A 13,309-nucleotide genomic window follows, 5' to 3' on the forward strand; every position below is an offset into this window, starting at 1 on the left:
ACCCGAGCAAGGCTCTCCCCCCCCCCCCCCCCACTCACTCTTTGTAGCCACCTTTCTCAGAGAACCCACTGTTTCAGTCCTAAAATATAAGAACTTTCTGGGACCATGATGTGTTGGTGTTGCCTGCCAGTTGATGTAAAAGCCCCTGTTTCTTACTGAATGAATCCAAAGGAACAAAGGCAGAGGCAGATCTAGGTGTTTGGCTTATGAAGGTCATTCAATTTGGGGAGAAGGTTGGGGAGAAGGAGAGTAATTTAAAAAATAAGACATAATTATGAATATAAAACTGAATACACAATTTTGGAAGGGACCCCTGCAAGTAAGGGCTCTAAAGCTTCCCAGTCAACCCACTTCTGATAAAGAGGTGATGCCTTTAATAATGTACAGATGACAAGTAGAGAAGCATCGCTGTTCCCTGAGGACTAGCAGACTGATTGAGAACTAATACCTTACCCAAACAAGGTCACCCGAGGGAGGCCATGTTTGGTCAATGTCTGGTCCTATATTGAAACACGCTGACCAGAGCCGAAGTCTCACCACTGATATGAAAAAGGGGGTCTGATGAAAAATGCTCTTTACAACTTTTTTTAAAAAAAAAGGCAAGGATTAAATTGTTTCTTGCCTATCCCTTGAGTTTCTTTGCCCTTTAGTCACATTTAACCATTGACGTACTTAAAAATCAGTTTTGAAATCAGGACAAAAATATCTGTCAATAAACATGAACTAACTCAATCTTGGATTCCTTTGATCATCATCCACCTACCAGCGACAAAAAACGAAAAACTTAGGAACAAATCTCAAATTGTTTTCTTTTGGTAGAGTGCATATCAGGTAAGTACATATTCTATAGGCTGAAGACCTACAATTAAAAAAAAAAAAGAAAAGAAAAGAAAAAGAAAGAGAGAGAGAAGAGAAAATGAAAGAAAACAATTCTCTCTATGAGGTGGGCTAACAAATTTTCTTAGGAAGAACAAACTTACAATTAATATGGAAATGCAAAAGTGCTATTTGGCGTCGGTAGAAATGATTCTTACTCATCTAAGGAGACTGCTTGTGATTCATAGACAAGTAAGAGCAGTAAGAGAAATGAGGAGTTAAGTAAGAGAAATGAGGAGTTAAGTCATGAAGGGAGAAGGGAAATTGCTAACTACTCACCCTCCTGCGGCAGCAGCATGAAGGCACGTTCTTCCAAATTTATCTGGGGTGTCTATTTCAAAGCCTGCAGACAGCACGTGCTCATTACTAAACAAGGATACTATGCTATACTTTTGTCCTAGTTAAACCACAAGAAACATTGCAGAGACAGAAAAATCAGTTAGTAGAAAAACCAGAATGCAAGCAATTGTAGTCAGAAAGAGGTTGTCATGGAAACGAATGGTAACTGCTCAAGCTTGGCAATTTTATAGGAAGAACCGTGAAGTCTAGAAGAATTTATTTTCACATTCAGCCCTGGGTGAACCACAGCCCCATATTTCAATCCCAGGATAGAAATTTATGAAACCAATTTGAGATAAGTAGGGCACTAGACAGGCAGACAGAACACATGGAGAAAACATGGACAGCAAAGGAGGAATCTTAACATGCTGGGGTAGATATTTTCTTATGTGTATTATTAGCTTTCAGTTGGTTTAACATTTGGGAAACATGCTTTCATGCAGGGATGATTTTTTAAACATGCCAAGAGCAGTGAAGGCAGAATCAACCATAGGTAAAGCACTTAAAAGGAAATAAAAATGCCTCTGGGATGTCTGTTGAATTAATTCATAAACAATCTTTGCCTTGCAGACCTCTATCACCTTTGAAAGCCAGGAACTTCTTAATACAGGGAGGTTGGCAGAAGCAGTGATAAGAAAGATTAGCAAAGCTCCAAACCAGAAAAAATGTCTTGGTTCCAAATAGACCCACATTTAAAAAAATAAAAATTAAACCTAGTGGAGGGGGTCACACCATAGGGATTTATCAGAGCCCACAGAGGAGGAAGATAACGCGGTATTTCTACTGTCAAAACGTGGCGGCTTTGGCCTTTTTCCTTTGTTGAAAATATTAACTGTTCAATCCACCCTTTTAAGCCTCAAAAAATTTTCCCTGATTCCGACAAACTTCCAGTAAGCTGTGGCCACCCCTGTCTGTCTCTCACTTGGGATCACCCATGATTTAACTGTTAAAACAGGCAAGACTCTCATTCCGGGCCAGGAAAAACTACACTCAAACAGCCGCAACACCAAGCATGGCTGGGAGCTGTCCCCAGACCAGGTAACGGATGACATAAAGCACAGGCAGCCGCTTCCTCGGGCCAGACACCCAGAGCCACGCGGCTCCTTACAGGTCACGTTAAGCCTCGGCTGTGGGAAGGGGTTACTTACCCGACGACAAAAGCTTTCTGCAGCAGTCCGAGTGAGCGTTTAGGGCCGCTAAGTGCAAAGGGAACATGCTATGGATTCCACACCTGAGGAGGGAAAAAAAGATAAAAGAGCGGCTCAGGGGGACATCTCAGGATAAATGCAGAAGGACGGTAACGTTTCTGGAAGTTCTTGGATGAAAACTAAATCCACACCACCTCACTTCGAGGCCCTTGCCTGAAATAATTTCATGATCCCTCCACTCAGGAAATAATTATGCAATCATTTTCCACCTTAACATGATAAAATCCTGAACCTGGACCAGAATGAAAAACCCCTGACAATAGGAAAGTACCCTTTTCAGATAATGTTTCCTATAAAGGGTGATGCTGTATTTCAGATTAATTTACCTTTCTTTCTTTCAGCTGAGTAATTTTATGTCAGCAATCTGTTTTATTCAGTGACCTACCTGTTTTATTCCTTGAATTGGTAAAGAAACACTATTGACCTATTATGTCCCAAATACTTTGCTGAGAGTTACTAATGGCTGTACTATCGAAATCACAATGTTGGATGCAAATAAAAACCGATGTTGACCTTTTGCAGGTGCAACTTCATCTTCCTAACAGACTTTTATCCGGCATATCACCCACATCAGGACACCATCACGAAAACGCACTGCAGCAACAAACGTCACCTGGCACACACGGCATAAACCTAGCATACTTTCCCTAACAGTATTACAGAGAGAATCTAGAAAAAGACTTTTTAGACTGATACCCTTTCCTAACACAGTCCCCAGGATGATCCCTTAAGGGACAGGCGCCTTTTGATAGTAGTGCTTTTTTCTTTAAAATCAAATCTTCCGGGCGCCCAAGTGGCTCGGTGGGTTAAAGCCTCTGCCTTCGGCTCATATCATGATCCCAGAGTCCTGGGATCGAGCCCCGCATCGGGCTCTCTGCTCAGCAGGGAGCCTGCTTGCTCCTCTCTCTCTCTGCCTGCCTCTCTGCCTACTTGTGATCTCTGTCAAATTAATAAATAAAATATTTAAAAAAAAAAAACACCCTAAAAATAAAATCAAATCTTCCTTGGGGCGCCTGGGTGGCTCAGTCGTTAAGTGTCTGCCTTCAGCTTAGGTCATGATCTCAGGGTCCTCTCTCGAGCCCCGCTTCGGGCTTTCTGCTCAGTGGGAAGCCTGTTTCTCCCTCTCTCACACCCCCTGCCTATGTTCCCTCTCTCGCTGTGTCTCTCTCTGTCAAATACATAAATCAAATCTTTAAAAAAATCAAATCCCATCCTCCTCTTGCCCATCACCTCTCCTCACACAAGGACCCAAAGCCGGGCGCTGAACTGTCATCCTAACGAGCAGCAACGTCGGGGGTTCCGGTGTTCTCATAAGCATTTATAATGCTAGTGCTCATTTCTCAGAACATCCCGTTAGAGTCAAATAACGTATTTCAAAACTTTGCAAGCCCTCCGTGTAACACAAGTAAGTACGTGTATTTCCACCTGTGGCATCAGTGACGTCAGTTCCTTCTCTGGCACAAAGTCACCCCTTTTCAGACCACACGATTCATTAAGAAACACGTCCGGTTGGAGTGGGTCAGGTTTCAGATATGTGACTTTTATTTAAATCTCAAAACTTCCGGTGATGGGTGTGAACGCGTCAAAGCATAAACATATTCCCAGCTATGTCATGGTGCTCAGCGCTCTGCCAAGTCCTTGTCTGCTAACAATTAACCAACTCTCTCTCTCCATGAAAACTTCTCTCTGTGTATTGGTGTTTTTGTTCAGTCTCTCCTCTGCTGGTTTTCCTTTCCCTATATGGAGATTTCCAACCCACTGTCTATAATAGCTGGCATCCATCAAGAGCCGCAATTTGCTTGTCTTCCGGGCCGCGTCACGCAGAGGGGAACTGCTTGTAATTGCCTCTCTCATCATTGACAAAAAAAATTCTGAAAGGCAATTGCACCAGTGACAACCTTGATGTTCGTGGCAAGGAAGCAGCGTTGGGGGGATGGGAGAGAAGCTTTCCCATCTATGCTGCATTTACATTGTCCTCTTGAAGCCAGGGAAACAGTGATTTTTAAAAAATGTATAATGTGTTTTAAAGATTTTATTTATTTATTTGACAGACAAAGATCACAAGCAGGCAGAGAGGCAGGCAGAGAGAGAGGAGGAAGCAGGCTCCCCGCTGAGCAGAGAGCCCGACGTGGGACTCGATCCCAGGACCCTGAGATCATGACCTGAGCCGAAGGCAGCGGCTTAACCCACTGAGCCACCCAGGCGCCCCAACATCGATTAAAAAATGTATAATGTGTTTTAAAAACACATTATTAAGTGGAATTTTAAGCCGAGGAGTCTGTACCTAGCCACTTTATTTGTATAGGGCAAGTAAGGAAAAATGTGATGATATTACTATTTCTGGACATTTGTAAGAGAAAATCAGTATTTTCTAGGATGGCTTTAAGTTCTTGAAGGAATATGCCTGGGATTGGGTGAGATTTCCCAAGATTTCTTTGAGCCTTCCCCATTCTTTAACTGTAACTTTAATAAAAATATATGTGTGTACAAACACATAATCTACAAAATATAAATATGTTAAAACATTTTATATTATATACATATTATATATACATACATATACATACATATGTATATATACATAATATAATACATATTTCATAAAGATACAAAAAATACATATCTTTACATACAATAATATAAGCAAATGAATTAGAGAAAATAGCATTTAATTCTACAAGTAATCAATTAGGAAAAACATAAAAGGTGTAAGTGATAGCATAACAACAACAGCATGGTAACATATTCCGTAAATTTCATATGAAAATTTCTAATCAACTTTGACACTTAACATCCTTGTCTTCAGATAATTCATCATACTCTACATTAGCTAAGTCCTTCCCTTTTTTCCTATTACTTATAAACTTGAGAAGCTAAGGGGGGTAGAACTATTCTAAAAGGTCTAGCAACAATTCTGTTTGATATATATTTTTTATTCCATCATTCATTAAAAAATCACTATCTCAGTGTAGGTTTGAAAACACATTAATTTAGACTCAAGTACCACTGACATTTGAACTTGAATATGATACTATGGTTCAAACACGAAAACTAAACATCAGGCCAAGATTGGAAATAAAAGTTGAATTCAGGATTTCTGAATCCCTTCAGAAATGATTCACGTATCTCAAGATAAAATTACTCCTTTATTGTTATAAAGTAAGACTGCTTATAAAGGAAGAGCCAAAAATTTTAGCAGGAAATTTTAATTTTAGCAGGAAATTTAGGATTTGGCTGTCCTAGGCAAATAAGAAGCGTCACTCTGACTTCGTCAGATATATATCAAAGAAGATCAAGAAATAAAGATGTCAGATAACACTAAACTTAACAGTGCATAAATTACAAGAAAGAGGACACCAATTCCAGCTACACTGCTACACTTATTTGACCAGTCATAAAATTAATGGGACACATTTTTATTAGCTATCTCTAATTTAGCTGTTAGCTTGCATTTCCCGGCCAGTTATTTCAGAATAAATGAGGTCAGAATAAATTGTGGACAGCGATCGGAGGTAAGGAAAGGGCTTGCGCACTATCAGAACATCGGTTCTTTTAAGCTTTCCCCTTGGCGTCAGAGAGCTATGGCCGTTCCTTCCCACTTCCAGTGCTCTCCAGAGCCTTCCTTCAGGCTATGTGCTGAAAAACACTGTAGTTACGGTGATGGAGTCAAAAAACTTTGGGTCCGAGTCCTAATCTTGACACTTGCCAGCTATTTGATCTTTGGCAAGTACGTAATGCTTCCCTCATCCAGAAAACAAATATCATAACACTGTTGATTTTATAGAGCAACTGTAACTGATTAATTAAACTAATTAATAATTAGCAATTAAACTAATTACTAATGCACCCAAGTGCTAAGAGAAGGAGTGGTCCATGATAAGCCTTTACCATACAAGTTAGTATTGCCCTTGAAATTATTATTATCTTTTTTTTTAAATTTATTTATTTGACAGAGAGAAATCACAAGTAGACAGAGAGGCAGCCAGAGAGAGAGAGAGAGGGAAGCAGGCTCCCTGCTGAGCAGAGAGCTCGATGCGGGACTCGATCCCAGGACCCTGAGATCATGACCTGAGCTGAAGGCAGCGGCTTAATCCACTGAGACACCCAGGCGCCCCGAAATTATTATTATCTTAGTGGGATAATTAGCAGCCTATGAGTTTTGAAGTCTTATCAGGCTGTGATTCCTTAAAATCAGGTTTGTGACCCTTAAAAAGCCAAGAAAAAATTGTGATCTACTAGCATTTCTGTTATCTTTCTATATCTCAGAATTCTTTTTTTTTTCTTTTTATTTATTTTTTAAATTTCTTTTCAGCGTTCCAGAATTCATTGTTTAGGCGCCGTATTTGGAATTCTTTATGGTACTTATCTCACAAGTCTCCTCGGGAAGGTGGACTGGTTTAGTTCTGTCCACTCAGCAGTGAGATTTTATGCTTCTTACTTGACGGATCAACCCAAATCAAAAAATCAGTGTCCTATTAATTTCACCTACATCATTCTGAGGATTTATCACACACCCCTAAGTTGGAGGCATTTGGGTATAAGCGGCAACAATGAGGCCTGGTCCTTGCTGTTTGCAACCTACTGACACTTGCAGTGGTTTCTTTCGAGTCAAGACCCAACACGCTAAGGCAGCTTACAGGCCGCTTCTGGATCCAGCTGTTGCTTCATCGACCAGAACTCTAGAACCGCAGTGACTTCTGTCCCTTCCTCCTGGAGAAACCAAGGCTCTATCCTGCCCACGGCCTTTTTGGGCCCACGTGGGTGTCTCGAGAAACTCCCCCTTCTGCCCACCTTCTCACAGCCTCTCTCAAGCTTGTTAGTGCGTCTCTGGGGGCCGCTGGCAACACCTTTGGGCTCTCACGAGTTCTGTGTGGGGATCTTTAAACTGTCTTTTCCTTTCGATCATAACCTAAAGCGAGCGACCTAAGAGCACGCTTTGGCTCTTCTCAACAACCACCTTCTCACAACAGACCTGCCAGCGCCCGCGTCTGTGCTCGGACCACACCGGCGCCACGCGGCGCTCCCGGACTCGGCAGGGCCCCCAACCGCAGGAGAAAGGAAGGCGCGGCGGGCAAACGATGCTGGAGCCGGAGCGGCCGGGGCGACGCAGTCGCAGTCGGCTCAGTCTTCCAGATGCGCAGAATTTGGCAGCAGCTGGCATTAGTGCTGCGTGACGAGCCCCCTGGCCCTGGAGCGCATCGAAGCCTTTGCAAAACTTCCAGTCCCCCAGCATGTGCTGACCTCCTACGCGTCGGTGCCTTGGCCACCGGGACAGTAAGCGCAGGACGACGGCGATGTAGTTTTGGCCAATGGTCCCCCCTCCACTACGCACAGAGGCAGCGAGCCTCGCGCCGAGGAGCCTCAGCTCCAGATCCGGATGGCCCGAGGACACAGTCTCATCTCCGCCCCCTCACGAGCTCTGTGACCTCAGGCAAGTAAGTGAACCTCTCTGTGTCTCATTTACATCACTAATAAGATGGCGCTAATCGTGTCACTTACCCCCTGGGACCGCTGTGACAATTAAATATAATTCGCTAGCGTGGGTAAACGTTAGCTGCTCCTGCTGACCCGTGAGCACGGAGTGCGGTTTGCACGGGTGCTGTCGGGGTTTCTTTGGACTTACTGACAGAGTCGAGTCAAAGCCTAAGGAGTCTCTATCGAGTTTTACATTTATCCACATTTGAGTAACACTGTAATAAAAATAACATAATAATAAATATATGATAATATATTTATATTTATAAATAACATATCTTATATGTGTAAATATTTATATATTTATGTATAATAATGAGTAATAAAAATAAAAATAATTTAAGTCTACACCTGGGATCTGCAAGCTTGTCGGTACCACGACCTAACCAACCGCTCTCCACCTGCCGTCCCCATCAGCACGGCTCGTCCTGGAAGCCTCCCCCTGCCCCTGCCCCACTAGGTCCCACATATGTTCTGTATCCGGTGGCACCCAGAGATTGTTCTGGAATCACACTTTGCATGCCTGATTGTAACTGCTTGTTTAATTCCTGCCCCCCATGAATTATGAATTCCGTGAGGGCAGGGACTCCCGCAAGGCCAGGAGCTGACCTTCTGCAATCACGCAGCAAATGAACAGACGGCAGAGCCGGTTACCTGCATCATCTCGGATGCCCCTAATTTTGCTGCCGTTGAGGCCGAATCAGTAAGGTAGAAAACAAGTTAAAATTCCAGAGACAAGCGTCTCGAACCTAAAACTGTTAAGGAAGAAAAACCACCACATAAAGTTGCAGGAGCCCCGAGTCAAGCTGCAGAAAGTGCTCTGACTTGAAGCCCAGAGAAGGAAAAAGAATATCAAAAACATTCCATCGGCCGAGAAGGAGAATCAAACAACTCCGTAAGAAAGTAACGACCATAACACCTGTCACAGAGAGCTTTAAAATACATTTGGCCATATAGTTTATGAGTGAGGAGAGGCACTTTCATAAATCCTATCTGTTGGTCTGGAATAGTAGGAAGGGCCCACCTTCTCCTCTTTAATAAGCTACTCCACATAGACCCACAAGGAAGCCAGAGAACAGTGATTTTCTGAGGGCCCTTTGCAAACTTAATCTTCTCCAATTTTCCTGCAGCCTAATGAACCACTGTTTACTGCAGGAAGCATTCTTATCCCCAGGTACGCTGTGACATAACCAAGATGTGGCTCCCTGAGGCCGGGACAATGTTTGCCTCTGTGGCATCCCCAGGACACAGCACAGTCAGTGGAAAGAAAGGCTACTGGACAACAACGCCATCTCTAAGGCACTGTTGCCACATGGTGTGTGTTCCCATAAATTGAGGGCAAAATAATTACGAAGAAACGAACCTTGTGCTTATAGAGGGAATGTGTTTGGGGAAATTTTGAGTAAGTAGTGGGCCCTGTGTCTCCCTCAAGTGGATCCAAGTCTGGAAGAAAATCAGAAATTCATGGTTGTTTCATTAAAGCACCCCAAGCAGCCCTGAGTGGAAAGAAAAATACCACTGTAAATGTTAACATATCACAGGTGAAGTGGGTGGGCCTAGATATCTGACTCCTGCTCAATGAACATGGAGCACTTCTGACCTCTGGCTTTGGGTAGCCACGGTGGGTAGGGAACTCAGAATCTAGTAAGAGCTCCCTGATCTTAGGACACTGTTCTTTCCACAAGACTGAGCCGCTTCTTCCAACTTGCAGAAGCCCAGGCAAAAAGGTTCTTCAACTATAAATGGATTCCTTTCTTCTGCAAGGAGACAGCCCACTGTTCTCACTGTTTGTCAGCATGGCCCTCTCTTCCCGCCCCCAGCCTCACCCGGAGCCCAAGGCCTCATCTTCTCCTCCCTGGACGTGTGCGAAAGGCCGCCACATGTCCCTGGTCTGGACCATCTCCCCCACGTCTGGGCTATGGCCGGAGTGATCTTTCTCACGCACAAATGGGATCATGAGACACAACCTTCCCTACATCCACGTATAATTCTTTAACAACTTCCGAATGCCTCAGAACAGAACCCAACTCCTTTGCAGGACACGCAAGGTCCTTCAAGATGGCGGCTCTTCTGGCCGTCCCACCTCATTGCTTTCCATTTCTCCACACACATGAGGCAATCCAGGCTTGGCAATCTGCTTTCAACACACTGACATGTTTGTGCCTTTGTAAATACTGTTCTCCTTTCCTGGACTGTCCTTCCTTGTGCTTCTTTCATCTTATTTTTTTTACCTCACACATTTTGTTTACCTGGCTAACTCCTACCCATCCTTCTTTTTGCTGAAATGTCCCCTCTTTTGCGAAACCCACAGTGTCAGCATCTCCTTGAATGTTCCCACAGCACGGTACAAACTTCACAAGACTTGAGCTGTCTGCTCTGGATCTTGTTTCTGCCACTAGACTGGACCCTTGGAGGTTGCTGGAAGCCACCAGTGCCTTCCATGGACCATTTAAATTTTGGCTTATTCTCAAGCAAGATTTTCTGTTCTGTTGCACAATACTTGGCAAATAAAACAGAACTCCCAATGCTACAGTGCCCTTATACTGCTCTCCTGAAAACTTAGTTTTTGTTACCCATGGTCTCTGTGGTCACAGCTACACTCTCTATTCAGTTCTTTAAGGCTCTCTTGAATTTGGTTCTGCATGTTATTGAATAATAAAATAATAGCTGTTGATAGCTTCCTCTGTGCTAGGCATTCTTCAAAGAGCTCTTAACATGGATTATCTTGTTCAATTATGTTAGGGAATATATTTATAGAACTCTTACTCACATTGATCTTAACCTATACCAGAGAGCTTTACTGGTAATTAAATCCTTTAATCCTCGTAACACACCTGTGGGCAAGTACTGTCAAAACTCCCATTTTTGAAAAGAGGAAATGGAAGCACAGAGAGCTTAAGCAATAGGCACTAGGTCATACAGCTACCAGGTAAGGTGGCTTGGATTGGTGCCCATGTGGTTTCCATGAAAGCCTGGGCTCCCAACCCACACATGAGACTACCTCAGGGCAGCACATCCTGAAATTATACTCTTTCAACTCTTGTCCCTGCTTTCCTCCCTGCTCAGGATGTCTGCCACCCTCTGCTCCACTCAAGTCTTTGCTACCCTTCAAAGCCTACTTACAACTCACCTTCTGCTTGAAGGCTTTTCTGAAAACTCTGGCCATCTTTGAGCTCTCTCCTGTCTACAGGCTATGGCATCCACTGTCTACACTGAACACTTTGCCACTTAAGTCTTATTTCATTTAGAACTTTATTATATACTCTCTTGCATGGCTCCTTGTCTTAAGAGGGCCTTGGCCTCTAACAAAATTATGAGCCCCTTGAAGGTATCAACCAAGAGATTTATTTCCAAAACTTCCCATAGTGCCCAGCACTGTAGCCGACTTGTGTATCTGCTTATATTCTTGGGGAACGGAAGTGTAAAATGAGGTCAGGTTCCCCCCTTCCCCATGTAGCAGATTTACTCTAATGGTACCCCATGAATTTGCCCAATCGTGTCTTATTTTTCCTGCCTAACCAACGTTAAACACTGGAAGGAACAGAACATTAGAAAGTAGAATTAGAAATAGAGTTCAAGTCTCCTTAATTAAAACCACTGGAAAAGTCCTCTTTCTGAAGTAGCTGATCATAAAATTGGTTCTTTCTTGCATCCACCACTAAAAGTCACTTAATTTAGTTCAAATTTCACTTGTATTTAGCCCAATGGTAGAGATCTACCTTAACCTAGATAAACGGAAACTGTCCTCTGCACGGCAGACCCCTTTGGCAGTGCTCCCACACGTGGCAATTATCCCACTGGATTTTTGCAATAACCTACTTGGCTGTGTCAGCTCCGCTGGTGATTAAGGTGTTAATCAAAAGCTCATGACCGTATCGTGCAGCCACATGGAGAGGAGTGTTGCCGTCCTTATCCACACAGTCAATTTCACCGCCTGGAAGAGAGGTTATAATTCGGGTGACATATGGATGCGGCTGATTCAGATGCCACATTCTATGCTGGTCACTCGTGTTGTTCAAATGTTGACTTATTTTCCCTTCTGTGTACATCTCAGATCTGAAGTACAAGAATGTGTTTCCAGGGGACACGTCATCATCTGAAATAATAGTATAATTAAATCTGCATAGAGCGAAGTTTATTAGAAATGCTTCTGAAATTCTTTCCATATTGTCTTATTTAAGGATCCAAAATCTCACAACTAAATTCCTGCTCTGAAGGAAAAAACTTATAAAATTCCATAAAATGTAATTCTGAAGATATAGAGACAATTTTAATTTTATCTGCATGATTAAAGACTTACATAGTCTGTATACTAAAACATCAGAACCAAAGAGAATAGGAAGTTCAAGAAAATACTTTATGTAGTTTGACCATTTGGTTTAAAATATGAAGAGTAAAATGAGTGAACATATAACTATGAACTAGAAATATCTATATTTATAAAAGCTTTTACATTAATCATCAATGGCCCTTTTAATTATATAGTATTTTCATCTTATTTTGTCTTCTTTCTCCCAACTTTTTATTTTACTACATTTCTTTCTTTCTCTCCCCTTTTCATAAATATGTATGTTAATACAATTGGTCTTTAAAAAAGATTTTACTTATTTATTTGTCAGAGAGAGGAGGAGACAGAGAGAGAGACAGACAGAGAAAGAGCGAGCGAGAGAGCACAAGCAGGGGGAGCAGCAGGCAGAGGTAAAAGCCGGCTCCCTGGGACCATGACCTAGGCCGAAGGCAAACGCTTAACCAAGTGAGCCACCCAGGAGCCCTGGTCTATTTAACCATTTAAAAGTTAGATATCATGACATTTCACCCCTAAGAACAAAGAGATTCTCCAACATAACTATAATTCTATTAGTATACTCAAGAAATTTAATGTTGATACCATAATTTTATGTAATATATAATATATTCTAATTTCTCCAATTATCCCCCAAATGTGCACTATAGCTGTTAGTTTTTTAAATCCAGGATCCAACAGAAGATTCTGCTACCATTTGGTTGTCATGTCCCTTTAGTTTCCTTTAATCTAAAACAATCAATCAATCTATCTATCTATCTATCTATCTATCATCTCTCTCTCTCTCTTATGTCATTGATATCTCTGGAGGTCAAGCCAGGAATTGTGTGCAATGTTCTGCATTCTGGAGTTGTCTGATTATTTCCTCTATTCGACTCAGAACATTTTGGCACGACCACCCCAGAGCTGAAGCGCCCTTCCCACGGAATCTCCACAGCACGCACTAAGGTTGGGTGAGTCCACCGGGTGAAGCCAATTTTGATAACTTGTAGTGCCTACAGCTTCAGTTTGGGAAGATGAAAAAGTTCTACAAAGGAACAATGGTGTTGGTTACACAAAATGAGAATGTACTTAGTGTCAATGAACTGTACACTTAAAAACAGTTAAA

General features: G+C 42.4%; 1 protein-coding gene across 6 annotated transcripts in view; it reads right to left on the bottom strand.

Annotated features, from left to right (window-relative positions):
• ANKRD44 (ankyrin repeat domain 44) overlaps positions 1-13,309 on the bottom strand; it is a 312,430-nt gene that overhangs the window by 103,598 nt on the left and 195,523 nt on the right. For 3 of the 6 annotated variants that reach the window (XM_059393119.1, XM_059393114.1, XM_059393116.1), the window contains exons 10-12: positions 11,718-11,832; positions 2,364-2,446; positions 1,156-1,273 (exon numbers count right to left, since the gene is read on the bottom strand). In XM_059393119.1, the coding sequence (XP_059249102.1) occupies positions 1,156-1,273; positions 2,364-2,446; positions 11,718-11,832 (316 nt within the window). The remainder of the gene's footprint in view (positions 1-1,155; positions 1,274-2,363; positions 2,447-11,717; positions 11,833-13,309) is intronic. The other 3 variants (XM_059393120.1, XM_059393117.1, XM_059393118.1) reach the window with 1 other exon arrangement.

This window comes from Mustela nigripes, chromosome 3 (genome assembly GCF_022355385.1).
Source record: "Mustela nigripes isolate SB6536 chromosome 3, MUSNIG.SB6536, whole genome shotgun sequence".
In the NCBI taxonomy this organism is placed as follows: domain Eukaryota; kingdom Metazoa; phylum Chordata; class Mammalia; order Carnivora; family Mustelidae; genus Mustela; species Mustela nigripes.